Below are 27,198 nucleotides of genomic sequence, written 5' to 3'. Positions count from 1 at the left end.
AATAAAAAAACCATGGGTTACGCCCTCAATGCTAGCATTGATACGGAACAAAAACAAGCTTTTTCATACCTTCTTGCGCACTCGATTGCCGGGAGATCTTTCAAAGTTTAAAAAAACTAGAAACAAATTAAATGCTGAACTTAGAGCCGCAAAAACTGCCTACTACCAACAACTTTTTTTTTATATCAAGCAAAAACACCCTGACGCTGTTTGGAAGCTGATAAATGACGTCTTAGGACGCCAACGGAAAAGCCTTTCCCCCACAAAGATAATTCACAATAACTGCGAGTTGTCCGGCGTAGCACTTGCCGAGCATTTTAATAGTCATTTCACGAATGTTGGTGTGCCCGTCTCTGCCGGGCCACCTGTAGAAACACTGCCAAATACCCCTGCTGATAGCATATTTCTGGATCCAACGAATGAAATAGAAATATGCAGAACATTTTTTTTATTCAGATACCCTAAAGGCCCCGAAGGGCATTACATAGGGGGGCGGGGGGGTGAACAAAGTGTGGGATACATTTCTATTCAAGAGCAAACAGTCAAGAGCGGGGATGTAACAGGAAAAGGTAGAAAAGCAAAAAAAAAGTAAATGGAAAATAAATACAAAGCAAGCGCACATAATACATGGTTCATGGCTCTGATAATTTTAGCTATCTATACATAAAAAACGCTTCAAACGGCTTACAAACAAATCGTGATTATGAATTGTGGCAATATCTTCTGGTAATCGATTCCAATGAAAGATGGCCAAGAACAACGGGGATGTACGAAGAAGGTTAGTACGGGCAAACAAGGGGAGGACTTTGAAAGGGTGATCTAGACGGGGGAAAATGCGATGGGCAGGTTTGATATGCGATGCAGCAAATGACGACGCACTATGATAAAGCCGGTGGAAGTGAGATAGTAATGCTAGTATTCTTCGTTTTTCGAGGGAGGGCAGCAGTAGAGATTCTTTAATGGCAGTTATGCTAGATGTACGGGAATAGTTCTTAGTAATGAAACGTGCCGCTTTATTTTGAAAGGCCTCCAGTCTGTCTGTTAAGTATGCCTGGTTTGGGTTCCAAATAATGGACGCGTACTCAAGTTTGGATCGAACTAATGTAGTATAAGCTAAAAGTTTAGTTGATTGTCTGGCTAAATACAAATTTCGTTTGATGAAACCTAGTGTTTTACTTGCCTTGGAAATTATAGCATCAATATGTTCATTCCACGTAAGGTTGGACGACAAATAGACACCCAGATATTTTAGCGTAGAAACGTTTTTTATCACTGTGTTATCAATAGAATACGAATTTATGTGCATGTTAGTAGACCTGGTAAATGTCATAGCTTTTGTTTTGGAAGCATTTATTTGTATTTGCCAATCCTCGCACCAGTTAACAATTATTCCCAGGTCGGTCTGTAAAGCATTAGAATCTTCATGGCTGTTAATGTTTCTGTAAATTACGCAATCGTCGGCGAATAACCGAACATTAGAACTTAAGTTATTGCTTACGTCATTAATGTAAACCAAAAATAAAATTGGTCCCAGTACAGAGCCCTGAGGCACTCCTGATTTGACTTCTGTTAAGGGGGAATCGTGGTCATTTACTGAAACGTATTGATAGCGCTTGGTTAAAAATGCTGTAATCCAATTGAAAACGCTGCTGTTTATGTTAAGCCGGGCAAGTTTCATCATCAGGCGTTTATGAGGTACTTTATCAAATGCTTTTGCAAAGTCGATGAATATGGCACCAATTTGGGATGAGTCATGAACCGCCTGATGTAGGTCGGTTACAAGCTCAAATAATTGGGTTTCGCACGAGCGCCCTCGAAGAAATCCATGCTGATGAATATAAAAAAAGTTGTGCTTTGTAAGATATGTCATAAGGGCTGATGATATGATATGTTCTAGAATTTTGCATGGTACGCTTGTTAAGGATATCGGTCTGTAATTTGAAAGTTCTGATCGGTTGCCGGATTTAAATACAGGAACAACGCGTGCGATTTTCCAGTCATCTGGAATGATACCGGTGTCGAATGACTGTTGAAAAATGGCGGCTAAGATACAAGGTATAATTGGTTTAGTCATTTTGAGCAGTTTTGGACAAATGCCATCGGGTCCTGGGGAGGAATTATTCGAACGTCGATCAATGGCACATTCAATTCCTTCCGGTGTGATGGTAATGCCATTCATAAAAGCCGAAATAGAAGTTGGTTGTAGTTCTTAGGACGCCAACGGAAAAGCCTTTCCCCCACAAAGATAATTCACAATAACTGCGAGTTGTCCGGCGTAGCACTTGCCGAGCATTTTAATAGTCATTTCACGAATGTTGGTGTGCCCGTCTCTGCCGGGCCAACTGTAGAAACACTGCCAAATACCCCTGCTGATAGCATATTTCTGGATCCAACGAATGAAATAGAAATATACAGAACATTTATGGCTTTGAACAATAGTAAAGCGTTAGACGCAGACTGCATACAAATAAAACCAGTAAAATACGTTTTGCCGCTTATCACTGCTGTTTTGACTGATATTTTTAATTTGATTATTCAGTCAGGCGCATTTCAGATGATATGAAAAAATCCAGGGTGACTATACTTTTCAGGAGCGGTGATCCAAATAACCACTCCAATTATCGACCAATATCGGTCCTCCCAGTATTTTCTAAGGGTGTAGAAAAAATATTGTTTACTCGCATATCAAAATTCTTTGATGTTAAAAATATGTTATCAGATGCACAATTTGGTCTCACAAAAGGAAAATCAACGGAAACAGCTTTACTTACACTTAAAGAACACGTATTAGAAAACATTGAAAACAATCTTTTTTACTCTTGGTATTTTTATAGACTTCAGTAAAGCATTTGACCATCTGAACCATTGCATTTTATTGGATAAGCTATTATTAAGAGGAATTCTTGGTATACCTCTCGCTTTGATGAAATCCCATCTAAATAACAGAAAACAATTTGTTCAGTTGAACAGTTATAAATCTTCTTATTTACCGGTCATACATGGCGTACCCCAAGGAAGCGTATTGGGCCCGCTTCTAGTTAATGTGTACATTAATGACATCGTGAATATTGATGCCACCGTAAAATTTGTAATTTATGCAGACGATAGTAGTATATTAATCTCTGGGCCTGATGTTAATACCTTAGCAAAAAAATGTAATGAAATATTACGCAAGCTTCCTATTTGGTCAGAAATAAATCGCATAAAAATCAATTCCAATAAAACAAAAGTTATGATATTTCGGGCAAAGAATAAACCAGTACAACTTAATGATGTCCTTGAATACCATGGAAATGAAATTTGCATTACCCATGAACACAAAATTCTAGGAATTAATTTTACTTCTCATCGGAACTGGGATTCACATGTAGTAACTATCTGTAAAAAGCTCGCTCAAGTTACCGGAGTGTTATCTCGCTGTAGACGACTTTTGCCTGTGAAGGCGAAGATTCAAATTTACCATGCTTTGTTTATGTCGCATATTAACTAATACAGTTTGGTATGGGCAACGACAAGCAAAACGAATATTAGTAAAATTTTTATGTTTCAAAAGAAAATAGTCCGCCACATTGCTAACCTGGAATATCTCGCTTCAACCGACACAGCCTTCAAAGACCTCAATTTAGTCAAAGTAGAACACATGTACCGGTTTCGAATTTTACGCGCCTTTTATTTTAGTTCCGATTCTCTTAAACATTTTTTGACGACCATAGCCTCCCTTAAGCATAGAACAAGCACGTTGTGTACGCGGAATAGTGATATCTGGTCCATACCTAAATTTCGTAATAACTATAAATTGCAGTCACTGCAGCACAACTTGCCACACATTCTTAATGAATATAAACATATAACAAATTACAACCTTAAAGAATTGAGGAATTATTTTTGTAACATATAACCATTTTTTCTAGGGTATTTGGCTAACGATACTCTGATATATTGCACATTGCTTTCTGCGTGACGTTAATGCGTTAATTTTGTTTGTTGCCAGTCTTTAGAGTTTGTGTAATTTCTGTTTGAGGAAATTGATGTGAAATTCCTTTTGTACTTGTATATCCTGGTATCTTTGTTTACGTAGAACTATGTATTCCTGTATATTTATTTGCTAGTTGTCTAATTAGAAATTTTTGGTTTCATTTCTTGTGTGTTCAGTGCTCGTTGCCAATGTGCCCATCGTCAAACTCAGGGGCAAGGACCTTTGTCAAGCTGCTGTATGGCGGTTTTTTGTTCTTCGCCTAGCATTCTTGTTGTTCTCTGTTGAGAATGCTGAATAAATTAAATTGAATTGAGTTGAACATAGGGCCAGCCACTTTTATTCTGGGAGTGAAATCAGCTGCTGACCACATGGATGATGCCCAACCTGCAAGGGCAGAGAGAGTAACAATAAACAGCACTCAGGGACAAGCAGGACTAGTCGGCTACTGTTTATGGTAAAGGGACAGAGCAGAAAACAGTGGCCGCAAGGAACAGACTCAAAATGACCAGATTTTGTGTATGGCTTAACACTGTGGCAAGGGCAATGTCGCAACACCTTAAACAGCAGTGATATCAAAATTGTCTTTTAATTTCGCGTATACAAGTATCGCTGCATGCTTTTTAAATGTACCTTCAAGAGAAGGAAGGTTACTAATTGTAACCCTCACCTTGGGTAATGATACCAGAACCCCGCACAATGGTCTTCGTCATAACTTCAGCAACAATATTGTGATTGAACTGGAGCACACTTACAAAACCTTTCTAGAGAAACAAGTAAACATTAAGGCTATACCGATGACCCATCGAATTTAAAAAACCTTTTAGTTAAGTCAGTTCGAGTTAATGAGGATTTACTGTATTATATGTTTGCGCACACTGAAAACATGCGCTTTAGAAACAAACACAACCCCCCCCCCGCGCGCCCCCCCCCCCAAAAAGAAGCTAGGCACAGAACATAATTTTTCGGCAGAATAAGCGCAATAAATAATGAAAGCACACACAAAAAAACCATTGAAGGCGATTGTGCCCTTTTGTAGTTGACTTCGCCGCAAAGCGAGAGTGCTTTGCTGCAAACGCGCGGACAGACGACCGCAACCTCTCTCTAAACAGCTTTGCTAAAAATCATATCCAGTGAATTCGGTGTAGAGCACTTGAAAATAACTAATCCACCCATCGGCGGCATGATTTGGCAATTGTTGCTTTCCTATTTCGGGGTTACTGCAGCAGGGTCTCCGCTAAGCATTTGCATGGTAAACAACGGTGAACAGAGTGCTTTACAAATGCTCATAGCGGTTAACTCGCGTCAAAGAAAAAACAAACACGGATTTACTTACTGCGAGTCGCATCTGTTTGTCTGCACCGATGAAGGCGAGCACTAGGCCTTGGTGGCTAGGCGGTATGCCCTGCTCCGCTGCCGCTCGGATGGGTCTTCGGCACGGCACCACGCGAAGTATGAGTCCTCAGGCACAGTCGGCAGCGCCCACAATCCGTGGTCAGAACCCGGAAAACGCCGTCCTGTTTGGGCCATCACCTGCTCTTTTGGCGACCTGCAGCGCCCCTAGCGGCCGACGCCTCTGGGTAGTACAAAAGTAGACGACCCTCACCGCCCTCCATGTGATTTCAATTTCAAGCCAGAGCGAAAGTTGGTTGTACTTAATTTATTCACATTGTGGTGAGTTTACTTGACTGCATACCGAATAAAATGCCCTAAAAGTAGTTGCAGAGGCTAAACAAAATAATATCCCCTACAACGGGCCTATTTATCGGCGTTTTTTTGAGCGAGCTGCAGTCGTCCCGGCGTGGGGCAGTACCGCCAGGTCGGGTGGTCTCAGTTCTCGACGATAATTTCGTTTGCTCTTCTTGCGTGAGGGCGACAAAAGAAATTTCGCAAGTAGCATAAACAGAACGTTGCTGAGCCTGAGGTAATTGTAAATGGTCGCTTCAGCAGGAGCATGCCAGCGCCAGGAGCGCCGCTGATTCAGCAGACGCTGCTGGCCTGTCAACGCCTCGAAAAAGAGTGGAAAATTTCTTTTGTATTTCCGCAAACTAAATGACTCTTGCTTAACATTTTAGGCCACACGGTTTACGAACGGCGGGGTACACGTATACTAGCGAGTAGGTTAGGCAATACCGTCAAATAAACAAATTGAGCGCAATTAAAGGACGCGAATCAAGCACCGAATCGCAAGTCTGTTGCCTGCTTAGATGTGTAACAAAACACAGTCGCATACACGGTGCACGGCCCAAATATTTACATAAGATCGTCACTGGCTGTGTTGGTTATTTTCTAGTGCAGGGGTCGTCGCTAATGTGAACGGCGACAAGCCAGTTTTGTCCTCAAAAGAGATTGATTGATTGATTGTTGGGTTTAACGCGCCGACGCAACGCAGGCGATGAGGCGTGCCGTAGTGGAGGGCTCCGGATTAATTTTGACCACCTGGGGATCTTTATCGTGCGCCGAAATCTCATACACACGGGCGTTTATGCTTTTCGCCTCCATCAGAAAAGCGGCCGCCGCGGCCGGGAGTCGAACCCGCGACCTCGTGCTCAGCAGCCCAACGCCTTCGCCACTGAGCCACCGCGGCGGGTGTCCTCAAAAGAGAATTGACGGCGAGACAATAACAGATCAGAATTCATCGCTTCCAGTAGCATTGTCTCCCATCTTCACACTTCGCCAGCATACTATTGTCAAATATTATTAGCAATTTCTTGATTTTTTTTTTCCTTCAAAGCCATCCTGTCCCCCCCTCCCTCTCCCACACGATTTGCCGTCCAGCCCTCCGCCGTGTCGCCTTCATACACTACACCTCGAAACGTTGGCGATCCTTATTAAGAGCGAACTTGAAATATATGATGCAAGAGAGTAGTTAAATACGGTGAGAGCATCAAGAAAACGCAACGGCCACTCAGTTAGCCTTAAACGCCCGCAGGGAAGCTAATTCTCACTTAATTCAAATTCCTCTATAGCCCGCTGGGTCGCATATTCCCTCACAGTACCATGGCGCCATCTAGCGTGACCCCTTCCTACCACGACAGGAAAAAATCGTTCCTTTATCTTCATTCCACTAGCTGCCGCAGCAGGTCTTGTGATCATATGCCGCAATTTTCTGTCAGTCTTGACTTGCGCACATTCAGCACCATAACGGCTACGAGATAGGGATGACTAAGAAATCCAGTACGGGCAAAGTAAGTAAATACTATTGATATCATAAGTTGATGTCTTAGCTTGCGTACTAGCATGTTTTTGATCCCACTTCTTGCTTTTATGTACTATGCGTAAGGATTGGATCAAATGTACCATATGGGAACATATTTCCCTAGTGGCTTTCAGTGCATTTGAATAATTTTGCACTACCTTCTTTTAAATGCAGAGCATTTCAGTAACTGACGATGTCACCCGCGTTGTCTCGTCGTAGTCCGCACCGTCGCTGTTCGCACCCCTCCCCCTACACTACATAAAAGAAAATACTATCCGGCGCCACGCTTCGATCCCTCGACCCTGCGGGCGGAACGCAATGTACATGGTACTCTACCCACTGCGCCACAGAGCCGACACAGAATGGGACGCTACGGACGCGCCTTATATCGTTGACTCATTCAAATTACTGCTGACGAGCGCTCTCTCGTCAGCAGTTGCCACAAGTGCAACAACATTAACGTAACGCAAACTACTTAACGTCGTGCGCCCCCGGAAATGCTCTGCATTTGATCGTGCCCCTCGCGAGGGGGATGTTTATACAGGAACTCCTACTTCTAGCGGACTCCTGGCGCCCTCTTTCTGCCATTGTAGAGACTATGAGGCGGTCTTCGAAGGGCGCCAAATTTGAATTCTACAAAATTTTTTTCTTCTTTCGCGCTTTGTAAAATAATTACCGATTTGTCAACCCGATAAACGATGAAAAGTGTGCTAATTTGAGCCAGTCTACGCAGTGCAAGCAAAAACGGGAGCTTGGCAAATTCACTTCAGTGTCCCTTTAACCTGTTCAGTAGGTGAGGAACAGCGTAAGAAAGCATTTGGCGGCCATATTCAGTGCGACAAAATGGAATGTGCCAGTACTCTTGGTTCCTTATACTATACATGGGAATGTTTACTTTTTTGTTTTGTATGGCTCAGCATCTGACGGCGGAAGAGGTTTACAACCTTATTATTCCCTTCCTGACGATGTAGACCAGTGCACAGATAGTGGAAAATCACGTTGATGAGGCATCAGCTGTGTTTAGTCATTCAAAAGATGCAGAAAGTGATAGCGTTGCAGGCATGTCCAGCTTGTGAAACGCGAATGCGAGCAGAGACATGTTTTGAAGAACATGAATGTAATTATGACCGCTGGTACATACACTCCCTTCAGCACAAAAAATCATCACGAAGTTTTGATTACAGCCAAGAGCTTCACTGAAGCCTACCGCGTATTATACGAAAACCCCTGATTTTTGACTTTTGACGCATTGTTTTGTGAAAGAGTGAAAAGTCTTGTAGAGCAAGTAAACCATTTGTGAAGCAAGGAAACCTGTTCGCGAAACAAGGAAAGATAAAGAGCTGGCAGAATGCAGGAGAGAAAAAGATCCATGCCTTTATTCTTAGGATGGTCAAGATGTGTTTTCATAAGCCACGCCCCTTTTCTCCCAGCTGTTCATTCTGGTGAAATATGTTTTCAGGCGTTTGATGTTACAGAGGATTTTAAACACAGTTGAGTAGAGCCATTTCATTTTTGTTGTGGTCACCGGTCATTGCTACAAGCGATTACACCGATCAGTGGGATTAGGGACTTCATAGATTCAATCTAAATGAATTTACATGAAAATATGTTGCTATTTCTACAATAGTCAATATACAGTACTGTACTTATTATAGCCGTGTAGTATGGCCTTTTAGTAGTATAACCGTGGATAGCCGTACGTTGTTAGTCCGATATCGACACGACTGTATTGGCATTTCTAGGACAGTCGAAAATCGAGATTATAGTACTTTTAATAGCCCTGTACACTCTTTCCGTAGGCCCTTAGGTAATTATTGATAGGAATGTTTTCACAATTTCAGGACAGTCGGCAATCGAGAATAATGTATTCGTCAGGGCCCTGCATTATATAGATCACCGTGTAATATAGTGCTGCTGTAGAACAATTCAGTGTTGTCTCACCATAGAGTTAGCGTTACAGTACTGGAGTTTCGTCAGCACACAATAAGTACTTTTCTATATCCGTAGCAATTGGCGAACGGTCAATTGTGTTGCGTCGCTAACTGCGGAACTAAGGAAAAGGTAGCTATTAAAAAATGACAATTACGAACATCATGAGAGGAAACGACAACGAAACACAGCGTTAACCAAATAGAAGTACGATTACCAGGTGAAATGAATCACTCGGAAATGGGGTCGTGGTGCCTGCGCTACGATCTTCTGATAGCATATCTGGATTAAAGTGCGCGTTTCCTTGCATCGTGAAGGTTGGCTGGCGGCAGTAAGTTCATCTCTTTCTTTGTAAAAGTGCGAACGAGGCTGCATTTTTCTTTGTGGAACGGGCTGAACGTTATCGGTACCTTAGAGAAGGGGAATCACGTAAGCTTTCGGAATAGGTTTCCAAACATTAATGAGATGAAAGAACCACCGACGTCCATTAGGTGCGCACGTGCTAAATGAGAGAGGTAACGCAGTGTCTATAGACTGCTAGCTAGGTGACTGAGCGGCAGAAATGTCCTATACGGGGCCATCAGAAGAAAATAGCGAAGAAAAAATCGATAGATCAGCGTAAAAGATAAAAGGCATAATGATGATGATGACGTCCACTTATGGCGCAAGGCTAGAAATGCTGGCAAATATTCGCACGTTTTTCCAGCTTGTTACGTGAAGGACAGTGACTGATCGAGGGGCAGATTGCCAAACGAGCGTTTTTTGGGCGCTTTTTCTTTCCCGTGCAAACTACATATACCCAATCGACAACAGGAAAACTGAGACTTTTGGTGAGAAGGTACTGCCTCGTGGCTAGTGACGACCCCAAGTTCACAAACCTCTGGTCCCACTGAACCCGTCGATGCCCCTCCCATAAAGCGTGGTAGGCACATTTTGATAGTAGCCTTGAAATAATGACACTATCATATAGACCTTATGCAAAAGTGCCGCCATCTACCGGGAGAAAAACGAAACGAGCCCGCGACGCCATGTTGGGGGATGCCGGTCGTGGAATTGCTTGGTACGGAGCGTGTGAGGGGCTTTCTGGGCTTGGCAATCCTTTTATATTCAGATTTAAGCGCAGCAGAATGAGCTACGCGTGATCTGTGGACCTTTATCTGTTGCCCACATTTGCGAGCGACTTCGTAAATACGCATTATGCATCGAAAAAACAGTCAAGGGAGGCACCGGCGGGGAAGCTTTTGGAGGCTGTCGCGTTTCTTCTCCTTTTTTTTTTCTTTTGGATGTGAGAACGCGATTGAAAGTACATCCGTGTTGGTTCGCATCCTGCGGGTTTCTCAGGAGGTCATTCCTGAAACGCTTCGAGCCGATGCGGGCTGCCCTGAGGTTGAAATGGGGGAGGGGGCACTCCGCGATATAGCTATACGCTAAGGGTCATCTGGGACGCAGAGAAAACCTGCAAAAGAAAATAAACTCCATACTTTGCATTTTTTTAACAGCGGAGCTGTTGTAGCTGGCCGTAATGTGTGGCACGTAACCTGTGTGGCGTGTAACGCGTTTCACATTGCCAATATATTATCAATAAATTGCCAATGAATAATTAATCTGCCAATACATTGCCGAGCACTGGTGAGCGCATGCCTCGCGGCGACCGCCGAGAAGGCCCAGCACACGCAAAAGCTTTAGCAAAAAAAAGAAACTGCGAAAACCTTAGAGAGCGAGAAAATTCCGAGCGCTCGTGAGCGCGTGCCTCGCGGCGACCACTGAGCGTCTCCTGCTCGCGCCCTGGACAACAAAACTGGGTGCACACTACCGCTTAGAAAATTCCGCTCGAAAAATTTGATCTTGGGAAAATAGGCTATGGTCGAACAGAAGGCGCCGAGCCCTTATTTCCTGTAATGTTTGGCAAATGAAAGAATGCGTAGTACTTCCATAAAAGCCCAGCGAACGTCCAGAATAAAAAGAAAACACGGGTGCGCAAAGCACGAACGGCAGACTGAAAACTCATCTCGATAAAGTACGAGCTGACCGACGCAGTGAGCCTTAACTACTAGCAGGCAGGAGTGCTCGGCGGCAAATACAGGGCTAGAAAATAGCTAACTTTGGCACCTTTTTAGTCCTGCACATATTATTCGTTTCGTGACTATTCATGCGTCTAGCTATAATATTACTGCGCTAAGAAGTCGACACCCGCAAGCGACTTCACGCAGGGCTCGAATCACGCTTCCGTTGAGAAATAAAAAAAAAGATGTGTACGGTTTTTCCGTGGTCGTTCTCGTGTATCATCTTTGTGCACAGCAAGTTACACGGCAGTACTTAAGAATCTTGGACAACGATAAATGCCGATGTGTGCGTCGCTAACCCCGGGCTATCATGTATACTGCGGTATCTTGAGATCCGGGAATCCCCCAACATGGCGGAAGCGCACGCGGTTCCCGCGAGAGGGCGCCAGTTTTTGCATTAGGTCTATTGCATGATCCAAGAGGGCGTCGCTGAAGTGTAATTTCTCCACCTGTAGGCCAAGGATGAAAAGAAGTCGAAATGATGAAGTCCCCTCTGGATTCAATTTTTGGCAGCATTGTTCGTATTGTTGGAGTTCTTCGGAATGGTACAATTTTCCCTTATACAGCTTTGCTTGTAGAAGCAGTCAGTCTAAAAGCAGGCAAACTGATTTTGGGGAATTCTCGCTCACATACTTTTAACAAAACTCCATGAGCAACTATTAGCCGGCCAACTGCGAATTAGTGAACAAAATTTGTAATGCGTGAGTACTCTTTAACAACTCCCCCTGAAAGGTGTCCCTCTGTCACTATCTCTCGTCTATAGTGCGTTACATCAAGCGGTCTACAGTTACAGGCAACCATAGAGAATTTAACTGACATACATAACATGATTATATAGAAGCACCGATTCTTTCAATTGGATTTTTTTAGAGTTCTTGTGTCCTTCAAGGACACAAGAAGGACACCTTTGTCCTTCAAGGACAAAGGTGTATGGGATGAGATGATTCAATGAAATGAATCGCTTGCAAGACGTAATAGCTTGCACAAGCGGTTCCCTCCAAATTGTTGAACCTTCAATAAGGCAGATGGCCTCTTTGTGACTTAGTTTAGATCTACACTCTCAATTGCTTTGAAACCGACTTAACATTTAACTATTCGGGTTATCACAAGCTATCGACATCAGTTGAAAAGATTTATGTGAAACGGGGTAATGAGCAAAGGTTAACAACAAATTCTGTTGTCCGAGGCGACACAATCTCGCTTTATTTGGAGCATGAAACAACCTCACCACAAATATTCCGTCCGAACTCGCTCAAATTTGTGGAAAATCTCGACTGAAGCTTTTAAACAACATTGCACCCGCGATCACTGTTTGTGTGCGTTGGTCCAACCATGCTTTGTGACTAGAAAATGGAAGCCCAACGACAGAAATTGCATCACTTTCCTTTTTGTCCTTAAAAGTGAGCCCTTTAGAAAACCATTTTTGAGGAACTTGTTTTCATTATTTTTCTTTAGCGGAGTGTAAAGCCTACAGACAAAAACGCCCCCATAGAAAGAAATCACTCCCTGAGCCAGACGACGAGCCCCGGAGGGACGCTGGTTCGATGCCGTACCATGAGGGAGACCGCGGCAGTCGATAGATCCTTCGAGCAGGGAAGTCATCACCGCTGTTGTAAAAAGTTCCTGTAGTTCGTTGTCCCTATCAGTCGTTTTATTTTTGACATGTAAAACAAAATTGCCGCCAATAGATGTTTGTCGAGGCGATTTGCACTTCGTTGTTAGCGTAAATTTTTGCCTCATTTAGAGACACCACACCGCGGTAAAAGTAGATGTTTCGTGTTGGATCTTCGAGGCCCATTAGAACAAGTATTGACGGAACCAAAACTTACGCGCCATCGTTATTCGAATTCTTGCAACGGTATCCATTCTTGTCCCTGGAGAGCGGGCCAACATATGGAACGAGGAAACTTTTGGGTTCCAAAATTAGCCTAAATTCTTCTATGCAAATTCGTGATAAATAAGTTTAACTTGTCGATCCTTTTCTACGGACATATTGCGAAACATCGCTACGGGTAACGCTCTCGTAAGGAGATTTTTTCAAAGGTCCTCTCTGCGTTTTATATAGGAGATGTACGTCGAGGGAGTTCGACTTTGCATTGATTAAATGCTGTGCCAGAGGGTCAGGGTCGTTTGCACCGCGTTATATATCTACGGGAGGGCAAGCCTTAAGACCACTCCCACAGCCTATCTTACTTTACTAATGTGGGCATAAATACTTAACCATCCGTTCTGCGAACATCTTCGCTAACTCTGGGCGAGAGGAGAACAGCGTGCGGGGCCTGAGTTTCGCCTTGAAAGATTGTGCCCTCAAGACTTTGACTCCCGGTGGAGCTTCTCGTTTGCATAAATTGGCGAGGTCGCAATTCCCGGCGTCATTGCGAAGGAGCGATAGGAGCCTGATGAGATGCTAATTGTCCTTGCGACGTTGCAAAAGAGGGCACGAGGACCAAGGCTAGTAGTTTTAACCCTGTGACGCCATGACGTCTAATCTCTATGGACTCGTCTAACCCGAGGGCTTCTGGAGAAAAATCTGCTTGTGGCGGCCCATAGGAAAAGTCCGCGCAGACACTCCCTTATTAAAGCTGTCCAGAAGCCACGGGAAATTAGGCTCCGATAACTTATCTCCCGCCGCAATCGTTCCTCGACTTCTTCGTTGTGTGCGTTAATGGCGCCGGGTCTAACCTGTCTAAAAATGCCCAAAAAACGGTGCCGTGTATGGACAGTATACCGTGCTATATTGCTAAAATTTGGGACGGTTAAAAATTGGTGCATAAATGTCGAACAACCTGAAGCCTCGATTTGAAATACCTAATCCAATTAGAAGTGCTTAAGACCACTAGGCATGTTTTGTTGAAGGTGCCGGGCAGCCGGTCTTGCCTAAACAAAAATGTGCTCAGCCCGTGATTTCTAGGAGTAATGCCATCGAAATTGAGAAATGCCATCGCGTACCTACCCGACGTCCTGGTAATACAACATTAATTCTGTAGTTCAAGTCCCGTGCAAAAAGAGACGCGATGCTGGTAAGTTCGCGTACCTCACTCGATTAATTACTACCACCCGGCAACTAGGTATCGCCCATTGGGTAAAGCGTGTTTACCTGTATTCTGTTTGTTTTCGCGCCAGCCGAGATGACTTGAACGCGGGGGCGTGCGGAGAGGCCTCGGAGGCTTATTTTTGTTCGCCGCGCTATTGTGTTCACCTGACGAGGGGGGGGCCCACAGAGGACGTATACAAACGCGTCGTTCACTCCAAAGTAGTTAAAGACGATGCGAACAATTGAAGAGAATTTCCTTTCAAAGACCGGAGGCAGGGGACCATTGACATCTTAAAGACCGCGGTTACCGGCATGAGAAAGCCCGACGCGGACGGGAGCTGAAAGTCAGTCAAGGGGTCAAAAGTATGAAAGGGTCACGAGACGTTCTGTCTACCAGGATTACACAGCTAAAAGCTACTGGGCGAAGTTTCCGTTTGTCTCACGTCTGACCCTGGTGACTCGGCGACTGGGATGCATCAAGGCGACCAGGCTCTGTTAGGCACTCGACGTGTTTTTAAAGGAAAAAAATTTTGGCGGCGTGGGGCATAATTATAGGTGCGCATGGTATGTACAATACCTTAAGACGAGCCGCCCAACACCCGATGGCCGGTGCTAGGTTTGATTTTAGTTGGGTGACTTTAATGTATGTTATATTTTTGTTTTGCGGATTACCTCTGGGTTTCTGTACGAGAGTGAGAGAGGTGGGTCACTTGGCTATATTTTGGACCCACCTAGCTTTGTTGGTCACTGTGGCCAATCAGTGCCCTAATGTGGGCTAATCAATGAGCCATTCTCACCTTTAAATTTTGACGTCCCTGTTGTGGGCGGTAAAACCGAGGATTTTGATGTTTTTGGCAGAAGAGGAGAGCGCAGCAAGCTCCGTTCGGAGCGAGCTTTGCCCGGCATCTTGTATGCGATCGTGAGCCTTGAGAGTTGTGCATACGTAGTGTAAATAAAGTGTACATATTGTACATTTTGTTTGCTTTAAGTAGCTCATCGTTTTCCAAGTGTCGTCGACCAAGAGCCAGTCGTCGCTCCTTCGGATTCTCTCTTCGATCATCGGCCGACCGATGTACCTTGAATTTAACTGCTGCTATACAGGGCAAAGAAGTTACGGCTCAGCAACAAAGACGCAGGAGTCGATAACACAGACCCTGTATATGTGAACGAGCACTTTTTTTCCCGCGCTGAACAAACGAGAACATGGATCCTAGCGGAAGTCGGTGTGGTCCAACAATGCCAAGATCTATGCGTAACAGGCAGAGGGCATGGACGCTGTTCACATGAGTCATGAAAATGATCACTACAGAATCTGCTAAGGGCGCTCACAGCCACTTGGACTCCATAAATGTGTCGTGAATTTGCTGACACGAATTCGCTTTTTGGCAGAACATACACCCTAAGCAGCAATCCTAAACTCTGCATCGCAAATTAATGCTCGCTCAGCACCCAAACAAGAGTATATTACTAACTTTCTTCATCAATTTTCTTTAAATTTGACATAAAAATGCTGAAAGAAACGTGGTACCGGGATGTTAATGGCAACAATAGCTTTTATATCAAGAGCAGGTGGGGTGGCTATTTACGTTAATCTAGGACCAAACTATGAAATGATCTCACAATTTAGCTAAACTACAAGGGATTACAAAATTGTACAAATACGGAACTAGCAGGATGTAGCTGCATTTTAATATGGGCCCCCAAACGGCAATGTTTCCAGCTTTGTCACTTTTTTGGAGCAGTTTCTAGAATATGTTTCCTCTAACGAACTGCAACTTGTTTTCGGAGCAGACTGCAACATTTACATCGGTGAAGATAACTCCACCGTTAGAAATTTCATTCCGGAGCTTGAATCTTGATTTTAGAAATGTCATAAAAACTGTAACAACAGTTACGTTTTCGGCCTCATCTATTCTTGATTTATTCATTACGAATGTTCAAGCTGTCATTTGGGATGCTGGTACGATCACGTCAGACATAAGGGGCCACTGCCCGGTTTTTTATCTTTTTTTATTCAGAAGGGAGGCGCCTTAACGCTCAAAGTCAGAGCATTCGCGTGCAGCACATAACTGAAAAAGCGTTGGAATCTTTTAAACAGGAAATTGGTCTTCAGGACGGTTTTCCGTATTTACAAATTCAAATGCATAAGAGGCGTATTCTATGTTCCTTAAAAACTTCGCACAAATATACACCAAGCACTTTCCTTTTAGGCTTATACAGCAATCCAAAAAACCAGAAAGCCTTGGGTCAGAACTAAGCATGTCCGCATGATCAGAGAGAAAAAATACCCTAGTTTCTGTGCACGCGCCACCCCGCCACGCTAGATTAATTAAAAAACTAAGAAACCGTCTGAACGCCGAACTGAGGAGAGCAAAGATTACTTACTGTCAAGAACTGTTCACTGATATCACCCAGAAGCACCCTGCCGCTGCATGGAAAGTTATTAATAGTGTGCTACGCCCCGATAGAAAAGGTTATTCTCCTGAGAAGATAACTTGTAACGACCGAGAAATAACAGGTATTGGGCTTGCGGAACACTTCAATGAATATCTTGTCAGCACTGTCCCTCGGGACTTTGGTATTGCAGTCGCAGAGAAACCAGTCGGTAACGTGCGCGAAAGTATGCTTTCGGAGCCAACAGATGAAGCCGAGATCTATTAAACACTTGTAAATCTAAATAATACAAAGGCTTTAGATGTTGATAAGTTGTAAGTAAAACCAATTAAATATGTGCTAGAATTTATCGTTCCCGTTCTTGCACATATTTTTATTTAATACTCAAAACAAGCGTATGTCTGAGTGCTATGAAAAATTCCAGTCATTTTTATATTCAAAGGCGGCGACAGCAATGTGCCGTCAAATTATAGGCCAATATCTGCTATTACTACATTTTCCAAGGGATTAGAGCAGTTAATGTTTCGACGGGTAGCTCAATTCTTCGATAAACATAACATCCTTTCTGAAGGACAGTTCGGATTTAGAAGAAATAAATCAACAGAGGCAGCTCTATTAGCCTTGAAGGAGAACCTTCTACAGAACATAGAGAATAATATTTATACTTTGGGGCATTTTCCCAAGGCATTTTATCAAGGCATTTCCCTGCTTCAATTATAGCATACTGAGCAATAAACTGTCGTCCTTTGGAATTCGAGGCAAACCACTTGCACTACTCCCGTCATACTTAAGCGATATAAATGAGTGATGCAGAGGACCCTTCAGATCATATTTTTTACCAATAACAACCGGTGTGCCTGAAGGGAGCGGATTGGGGCGACAACTTTCTAATGCGTATAATAATGATATTGATCAGATAGATACAACAGCTAAATTTATCATATATGCGGATTACAGCGCCACATTACTTTCTGGCAAAGACTAAAGTAATTTAATTGATAAATGTAGCGACGAGCTAGAGAAGCTTTATTTTGTCGCAATTAAATAGAATGAAAGTTAATACAGCGAAAACAAAAGCAATCATTTTCAGAGCAAAAAATAAACCAATCAAGTTTCAACATTCCCCTGTATATGCAGGTAACAAAGTTGACTTAGTGTCTCGGCACAGATCTCTTGGCGTCATTTTTCCTACTCAGCTCAGTTGGAATGCTCATGTAGGCAGCATATGTAAAAATCTGTGTGCCACGATTGGAGCGCTGTCTGGCTGTAGCGCGCTGCTCCCAACAAGGGTGAAACTCGACATATACGACGCGCTTTTTGCGTCGCATATCAGTTATTGTAGTTTAATATGGTCTGCCACAACGAAAACGAATATCATAAAACTTTCCCTTGCGAAAAAAGGTCATCCGTTTAATCACCAATGTGCCTTATCTATGCCGAACAAAGAAATTCTTTCCCATGTACAACATTGCGAATGTGGACCCCATTTATGAATATCGAATTTTGCGCTCCTTTTCATTTTCTTCCTGCCAATACAAAGAATATATTAATCACCTGGTTTGTTTGCGACAAAGCGAAAACTTGGCTAGCGCCTGCAGTTCTGGTCCTTGGTGCATCCCGCATTTCCGAACCAATTATAAATTACAATCGCTACAACACAATCTCCCGCCCCTCCTAAACAGCTATAAGCACACGGCAAAGTTTAATTTCCTGGGAATTGCGAAAATATTTTGCAACCTTGTTGATGAATTTTTAATAATCATGAAAGGTATTTTTTTGTTCTCTGCAACTTGTAGATGTTTGTGCGGCATGATTTTTTTATTTCTTGTTTGTAATCTTCGGGTGTTTGGGATTGATATTGTATAATTTACACCCCAAAGCAGCTCCTTCCGACCAATTTATGTAACCTGCCATTGAACTGAAAGACGGTGCATTTAATCAGATTTACGTTTTTGTTGCTTGCGATTTCCGTATATTGGGTGTGTGTATAATATGTTCTCTTCTGCCATGAAACTGCCTAGAGCTTTGGTGTTGTCATTGTCGTTACTGCCATGTAACGGTTTACTGGGCCTCGTCAAGCTGCTATTGCAGCATTTGGCTCAGGAACCAGAGACGAATGTTTGGTAAACAAAATAAAGCTACTTGTCCCCACACACAAAAAATATAGAGAAACAGACAGAGATAGAGAGAACTTTATTCATCCAGTAGTAGAGAGCTATGCTATGGTCTCTCTCTGCCGCGTTAATTAGCCAGAAGATCATAGTTCCTGAGGGAGAGATGCAAGTGAGCACTTAACGAACGCCAGCTTCCAAGTGTCTGGATGGTATTTCCTCAGCACGGCCATTGCCATTGAGGGAGAGGCTGAAATGAGGCGTAGCGGGCGAGTTTTCTTCTCAAAAAGTGACATCGTGTTACGTATGAAATAAAGCTTTCCAAGGAAGGAAGACGCAATGTACATTCAAGCAAGATGGTTGATGGAGTGTACTTCACTACGTCCGCCGCACGCTCGCCATGGTGCTCTGTTTAAGAAATGCATTTAGGTGGTCAACTGAGTGGCTGTTTTTATCCAAATTTGGGATTTATTTGCGCGCCTATATACCATTGTTGAGTATATTTGCAGTCCGTTTGCTCTGTATATGTCTGCCGTTATTCTTTCCATCGTTCACGATGTTTCGTTCTACTGAATCCTTTGAAACCTTGAAGAAGTAAAAAAGCCACACTTACATTATTTAGAGACTCATTAGCAGCTGCGTTTCTATCTGACACAACCTCATTTCATAGACTACGAAAATACAACCGGAACCTGGCAGATATGTTTATTCTATCAATTATATGGTGAGCAGTGGGCGCTGCGATAGTTCTCGCTTCAAGGACACATGAAAGATGCCTTTAACTTCTGTGTTTAATCCACCTTGCACTCCGTTCGCTTCTCGGGACCATTATCATCATCATCATGCCATACATCATCTGTTTCTCGTACCAATCCACATCGTCATTCCTAAGGCTGGAGTTCTGGGTTGTCGCTAAGAACAAACGCGCTGTTCCGATTGCCTCTGCGACATCCCTTCTGTGTGGCGGCTGGCCTTGACGTCAATCTCAACATGCAGATGCATTTGTCTTGACTTTCTCATGTAAAAAACGTCGTATGACCTTTGGCAGAAGGCAGATGTTATGGCATCTAGGAAATCTGCAAACTTATAAACTCAGGCGTTTCGCTTGCTCTAACTTGTTCCACAAACAGAATGCTTGTGTTGGGTTCTAATGTTCAGGAAGTGCAGGAGTTCGGTGCCAGAGCGGGGCCTTATACTGCAAAACATGCTAACGTTACCTCTGTGGGAAATTATGCGGGTGTTGCCGGCTCAATAAGTATTGTTCTGGAGTAACGGGGCTCCGTTCTCTCTCATCCTGGCAAATGACACTTCAGGCGCCCAGGTAAAAGTTTGCAAGGAGAAATAAAACGAGTAAAAGATAGTTTTGAAGCATTTCGGAGCCTCGGGGAGGGCTGCAGGAAAAAAGGGTTGTGAAAACGAGGAGAGCAAGGATCTGGCCTATTTGACACTTCTGACAATGTCACATGGTGTTTTGCCATTAGAACTACTCTTGTGTCATTCAGGAAAGCTAAAAATTACCGCTGGTATTTTAAGCACCAGACGTCAGACTCCGCGCAGAGGTACGCACGCATGTCGTAAGAGAAGCGCCAGTGACTACACATTTTTAGGAGGTGACAGGGTCAAGCATCTCGAAGGATGATGTGGACGCTGGTGATCTTGGACTTTTGGACCATTCGACCACGGAGAAGGGTAAACGTTAAATCCCATAGCTGGTTATGATGGTGCGAGCGCTTCTAGCTTGAACTGCACGGCGAGTTAATATCCAGTTTGAAACTCGGTGGTCGTCAGCCCATAATCAGACGAGAAGTATATAGGGCATATTATGGTTGTTCTGCCAAGCGGAGCCGCCCTCAGCGCTACATATTTTATGTTATTGTGTAGGTTCATTCACTAACTGGCGACCGACTTTTGAGCATCTAAAGCGGAATACTCCCCGCGCGGAAGTATTGCAGCCAAGTCCGTCTCTTCCCGGAAGTAAGTGTTGCGTAAGCTGGTGTGCTTAAGGAGTGTGCGCTAGGCTGTTTGTCGAGTAGTACTTAGACCTATACAGGACTGATAACTGGTATCCGCCTAATTGCCAACCAGTTAGAGAACTGTTAGAGGTGTTTGCTATCAATGTCTAATATGCTCACTGTGTCAGCAAACCATCTATAATTCTGTATGATAAAGGCCTTGCTCAGTAGCACTATCTTTCTCTTATCTATAGTTTGGTTTATTTATGAATTTTGTATGTTTCAATACACCTGCAGTTGAAAGTGAGCACTTGTTTGTGTTATCGATGTCCGTTCGTCGCCTTTTGTGAGTTTTGAACTTCCCATATGTACCAACGAGGCCAACTTTTAGTGTTTTTTTTAGTTCATTCACATATCGAGCCCTCGCTGACCCCCACCAGGTTTTGTTTTTTCGCCAAAGGAAATAAATTGTTTCATCCTTCGAAGGCGTCAGTGCTCCAAGTAGCTTGTTTACCGTTCAATGCTTCTCACCGCGGAAAAAGGTTTAATGCAAGGAGGGCCCAATTGTCACGAAAACATGCGCCTCTGTTTCCCTTCTGACACAACAGAACAAATACATCACGCGCTCCAGCTAACAAGCGCGTTTTTTTTTCAGATTGGTATGGATTCTCGTTCACTCAGTATGAGTGAAAGAAGCTGACCAGCAGTGAACACTCACTGAAATTGGACAGACGCTGGTCAGCGGAATTCCGCACGAGGTAAACGTACCTACCGCGAACCTAGTTTGGCCGAACACTGCAGCCACCCCTTCGTGAAATGATGCCGCACGCCGTCAGTATTGAACTCGCCGGCGGGCCCCTCAGCACCGAACACATACGCCACGTTAGCCTTGTCTCGCATACACAGCCAGGTGTAGCAGCAGTAACGAAACGATGTGTCCTTCCCGGCACTAAAATATCACCACTGAGCGGAGCATCTCCGATTGCGATAGACGACGTACGTAGTCTACCTCTTTTTTTCTGCCCGCCCAGCTTGCCTCCCGAAAAGATGAAACAGTGAAACAGTAGCCGGCGCCGTCCAAGAACGACATTGGATCGTCTGTCCTGTGAGCAGCTCATCTTGGTAGCTGCGCGCAACGCACAACTCCACTTCTGCTGTCCATCGCCAGACACCCGAACCGCTTAGGAGTGATGGTGGTGATGTGAGATGTGGTCGAATATATCGCGATCAAGCGGTAAGCACTCATTTCCCCCATTGTTGCCTCACTATCAAGCTATTGTGCCAATACCCTGGGATGCAAGTCTTCGTTACATGGCCGATACTAATCTGCGTAATCTGCCGTCAATGCCAGTCACTCAACGTAAAGTCTAAACCATTATCCACGAAAAAAAAAACACTATTTTCATAGCGCGTGCACGCAGGAATAAAAGGGTCCAAGAATGCAAAACAACTTTGGTTTATTCGAAATGTTTCTACGTCAAAATCAGAACACTGCTAACTTAAGTGTTAAGTCAAACGATTCTACGCTGTAATAAAAAAAGAGATTAGACATCAGTACTGACAAGCCATTTTTTGGAACAGTCCCTGGGAGCTTAAAAGAAGTAATCTGTGTAGTTGTTGCTCACCGACACAAGCAACTGTAAATGCAAGGAATTGACTTTTTGTATTGTTGCGACTCCCCCTATTAGATCGCGCCAGTTGATTACTGAAGTTGAGTTATCACGTGACCAATTACGCCACTTCTGACGATGTTAAACGGGACACTTCAACACTTGGCATTATCTGAAATCCTTCCTGTGGTTTTGAGGGTGGGGGTGAAAACAACATCCTTCCTGGCTGCATTGGGCTTTAGAAAGCTATCGATAGCTGGCTCTTTAAAAAAAAAATATCGGTTACATAATCGGCTATGTAACCTCGATTATATAAACAGAAAACAAGGGTTAATATCCCCATAACATATCAAGCATCTTAGACAGGAGCAACAATACGTAGGCGACACCTAGACACTTAATCAGTCAGCAGCGCTTGTATAAGCGGTACGAGTGCCTACTCCAGCACCTTCCTGCTTGGCACGTGGCAAGGAATGATGTGCAAGCAAAGTGAAACGCGTCTGGAGCCACGAAAAGTCTGCCCGAATAGAAAGATGCGGTTCGTCTCTGACCGGAATTGCACTCGAATGATTGAGGCGGAAGCCGGAAACCGGATGCTAGCAAAGACTGGGATGGCAGCTCGCAGCGGGCATTTCATCACAGTGACATTGGAGTCTAACGTAGTCAGGATATAATGTTGCCATCTTTAGCTCTTCATACGTGCGCAATCGATTATGGAACAGCCCACGGAGCTTTCTATTACAAGGTTTCTACAGAGAGCAGATATTGATGACTTCCCCCTTCCCGACTTCTTTGCGAAGCTCTACAGAGCGAGTCTTAACCCGCGTAATTAAGACATTAAAACTGTACTCAGCAGGAAATGACAGTACAAGGTGAGCAGTCAACGAAAACGTGGCCGGACGTTCTACCGTATATCCGTAAAGTGGCGCATGGGCTAAAAAAGATTGCTGTAAGACATGACCTTTCAGTCGTGTTCCCAGCGTCGAGCGAATTGATGTCTTTGTAAAAAGTTCAACAATCCGCGAAGTCCCCGAGACGCCTGCTGCACTAGCCACGAGCACAAATTTGTAGAATGTGAAAAAAAAATTCACTACCATCTGCCATCCCCATGCGGGTAGAACTACTTTGTAAAGTCGGGTCGCTGCGTCAACAGAAGGCTCAGCGTGCATAGGAACAACTGCCGGCAAATCACTCACCGAGAAGGCTTGCCGATCATTGCCATCACTACCGCCATGCCTCAGCGTTCCAGATTTCACCTAGACAAGTGTCATCGGCCGAGGCAAGGAAAACATAGAAAGGGAGATACTAGAAGGTTTCGCCATTTTGAAAACACGCCCTTGCATAAGCCTGCTGTCAGTTACCCTCACAAACGACGAGGTAGAAGTGCGTACGACCGCGCAGAGCCGCCGAGACGAGAGGGATGTTAACGGGTTGGCATTTTCCTGTTATAAATTTATAGCCTTGATTTGCACCAGCGTTGTTTTATGTATATTAGTGTGTCTTGTGGAAAATAAATCAGTTGATAGCTCGCGCATCGTTCGTCCTTGTGTGCTCTTCTCTTGTCTAAGTTTTAATACAGTGCGGTTCAAGAACAATTTGTTACCTATTTGTTGCACATGCAGAGGCTTCTTTGACTGCCATGAAGTGGCGAAAATGAAACACTGCGCTACGGCCGCGCTTATCTCGCTGGCTATCGTATTATTTTCCGGCTACTCCCCAATTATATTTTTCGCTTTCGCAGGCTTAAAAAATTAGAGCGGAAACCCAACATGCCTCTACCGCCTCCCCCCCCCCCCCCCCCCCCCAAATCCTATTCCTTATTACCTCATCTGTCTAACTGCCAAGCTTCAGCCCCACTGTAGCTCATTATTTAGGAATGTCTACAAAACACAGATCTACTCCACTGGTCAACCCTTTATATGACAAGAGCGAAGGTAAGAAGACGGTATTTGGCCCCGACACGTACCTATCGCTAGCACAAATGGCGAGGACTGCCGGTCGCACGAGCGGAGTTTTGGACTGAAAATTCCGGCCAGAAAAATACGACCATGCTCGCTTGAACTCTTATGAAGCTCTTTCTGTCTCCTCCAATTACATGGTTGATATGGGCGTTTTGTTGTTCAAACAGAGATTGCAGAGTTTCAAAAGGCTAACTTTCGGTGTCATGCAACCCATCAGGTTTTCTATTACATAGTTATTACCAGCGTCAGCATATCATCAGAATGAGGGTGCGCCGAGAACGCCTCTTTCGAGCCCACCTTTTCTGGTTAAAACTTCGTGTAAGCCTACCCACAACGCCATGAGTGCGGCCTGGTGTAAACAAAAAACCAGTGCCTTCACTCTCCGAACAAGGATGACCAGCACAGCGGAGCGCCGTCAAACGTTGTGCACGGAAGAAAATACTCTTGTTTGTAATTTGCGGTTCAGGACTCTTCTTCGCGAACTAGCTGAATTCATTATGGAAGGACTGCAGTTTTATTTTAGCTGGCGAAAATGGTGCTGTTTGCTTCCCTCCCACATCGTAGGCATCCTACTGTCTGTGTAACACACCAGCTCAAACCACTCGTCCGCGGAGCACGGCAGTCAGGTCGCTGAAAGCCATATACATCCACGTTTAAATCTTCCATTATAACAACGGGCATGTCATCGTTGAGCGCACGAAACCTGACTTTCAAGAAAATAATATGACACCATTTCTTCAATGCGGACTTTGGACAACCGAGACGGAGCATGACCCTTAGACGTTGTAGCAGTTCGGCCTTGCTGCTACCGGCAAGGAGTGTACGCTGAAGCCGTTGTTCAGCACCACAGCGGTTTGCTCACAACGCTTGATGCTTTACGGGTGCACTTCGGCGCCTGGGGCGCTCTTCGAAGAACGGGTGGTCCTTCCCGGAGTATCGGCGGCGGTGCGTTCAGGGCGGCGCTGGCTGCCCTCAGCTGCAGTCGCCAGTAGTCTCGTTAGGACCCGTGCGTGAAGGGGGGCGCTGCCCACAGCGGCTCCCACGGCTCAGCCCGTGTGGCGGTAGACCGGTGCCACAGATGACCTCCTAAGACCCGGGGGTCCTTGCAGAAGGCCTACGCGTGGCAGGGTCACGTCCGTGGCTCGCTCTCCGCGGGGGTGGTGTCCGGCGCAGTCGTCAGCCGCTGTCTCTGCGAGCAAACAGAAAACGCCCGGTCCGGTGCACACGCCAGTTATGAAGAATTGTCTGGGCCAACGCGCATAGTTCTGCATAGGGGAAATCGCGCAATGCCTCCCTGGCGCGCGAGATCCACAAGATACGCCGGCCGCGCTGCTTCGACGCTCGCACGTAAAAAAACGCACGTGTGTAAACACCCGCACACGTAGGTTGCACTGTGGGTTCCTACAGCGTGCAGTGCGCTGGGACTGGTGACGTTCTCACGTGTCGTGGAGTCGACATCAGTGTCAAAAGTGTAATGCGCTATTTAGAGGTAACCATCCCTTCATAAAGAAAGTTGAGAGATGTGGGAAAGCTAAAAGTGCGCCAAACATTCGATGAAAGTGCGTCCAATCGATCGTCATACCTTCAAAGACCCAAAGCGCAAACGATGAATGAAACCGTGCGACGACAGTTTGCGCAGAAAGAAAGTGCATCTACGAATGATAGAAATGTATTTCGACGCGTGGTTTATGAGATAAAGGTATATCGTTATATTCCTTCTTCGCGACCGAAGAAGTAGTATTGTTCTATCTAGAACCGTTTCCTGTTTACAGGTCATCTTTTTGGCACAATGAAAGCCTTGTTTCACTTACGCTCGATGAGCCTAGAGACCTTACCAGAGCTTCCCGGTCGGCCAACCGGTCAATTGGGAAATGAAATAGTTTTCTGGCAGAACGCCATGGCTCCCCCATAGAAGGCTTTTGCTTTCAAATATTGCACTGTGCTACTGCAGACCGCTCTTAATGCAGCTCGCTAAAACGCAGCATTGTTCGAAGTTAAAGTACCGTTCTTGAAACAGAGATAAAGAGCTGAGACCGCTTGTTTAAAGGGACACTGAAGGCAAATAGCAATTTGGGCTCAGACAAAAGTTCAACTGCCCTGAATCCCTCTCAGCGTTTATTCGCCCGCGAAAGACTGGAAAGAGGCAGAGGATGTGGAGTGAGCGGGCAAAATACAAGCAAAAGAGAGAGGCTTAACAAAATTGCATTCCCGGCTTCAGTTAAAGTGACGTCAGAGCCCCTCCTAGGCTTTTCTTTCGCCTTTACTATTCGGCTTAAAACCGTGGCGCCATCTATGAAACAGCGAGGAACAGCAAATTTTTCGGTTGTATTGCGGTTGCGATTAATGCGCCATCTGTTAAACGTTTCTCGAAGCAAATTGCCTACTTTCCCATCTGCCAGAAGTGTGCCTAGAGGAGTAGAGAGGGGAAACTTTATTTACACCAGTCAAAAGCACAAAAGGTTGTGTCTCCCTCCACCCTCTACTCCCCCCATCAGTCAGCCAGAATGCCTTGCGATTCGGCGGCTTCTAGGGCGAGAGCGATGACTTTTCTCTGAGTGCTGGAGGCCTGGCTGAGTAGCAGGGCCTCCGGTGATGCAGTATTTCTGTGAGGTTTTTGTAGGAGGGACACGTCCAGACCATGTGAACGAGATCCGCTCTGCCCTGACATTCTTTGCATATGGAATCGGATACTTTGGGGTGCCATTTACTGTAGAATACGGGGTTTTGGAATACCCCGTCTGTAACCTTCTCCAGTATAGACAGTTTCAGTTGAGCGTACGCACAGAGTTGCGCGCTCACGTAGGGGCAGCTTAGCGCGCGCAGCGAAGTTCTCGCGAAGAACCAGTTTTAGTTGACCGCACGCAGAAGTTGGTGCGTGGATAAACCAGTAGCGCCGAAATGCGCGCTTTGTGTGTCCCGCAGCGCCACTGAACGTCAGATTGGCGAACGAAAGAAGTGGTTGTCGGCCAGCG

At 44.8% G+C, this 27,198-nt stretch overlaps 1 protein-coding gene across 1 annotated transcript in view; it reads right to left on the bottom strand.

The window, feature by feature from the left end:
• Nucleotides 1–593: 593 nt before the first annotated feature.
• LOC144158101 (uncharacterized) overlaps nt 594–27,198 on the bottom strand; it is a 51,646-nt gene continuing 25,041 nt past the window's right edge. Inside the window, exon 2 of the mRNA XM_077688755.1 lies at nt 594–1,402. Within this exon, the coding sequence (XP_077544881.1) occupies nt 650–1,402 (753 nt within the window). The 3' untranslated portion in view covers nt 594–649. The remainder of the gene's footprint in view (nt 1,403–27,198) is intronic.

Source organism: Haemaphysalis longicornis, unplaced genomic scaffold, assembly GCF_048455015.1.
Source record: "Haemaphysalis longicornis isolate Haplotype H1 unplaced genomic scaffold, Haemaphysalis longicornis Haplotype H1 scaffold_10, whole genome shotgun sequence".
Taxonomy (NCBI): domain Eukaryota; kingdom Metazoa; phylum Arthropoda; class Arachnida; order Ixodida; family Ixodidae; genus Haemaphysalis; species Haemaphysalis longicornis.
Note: the sequence above shows the minus strand (reverse complement) of the source record. Positions and strands in the feature narration are given on the sequence as shown.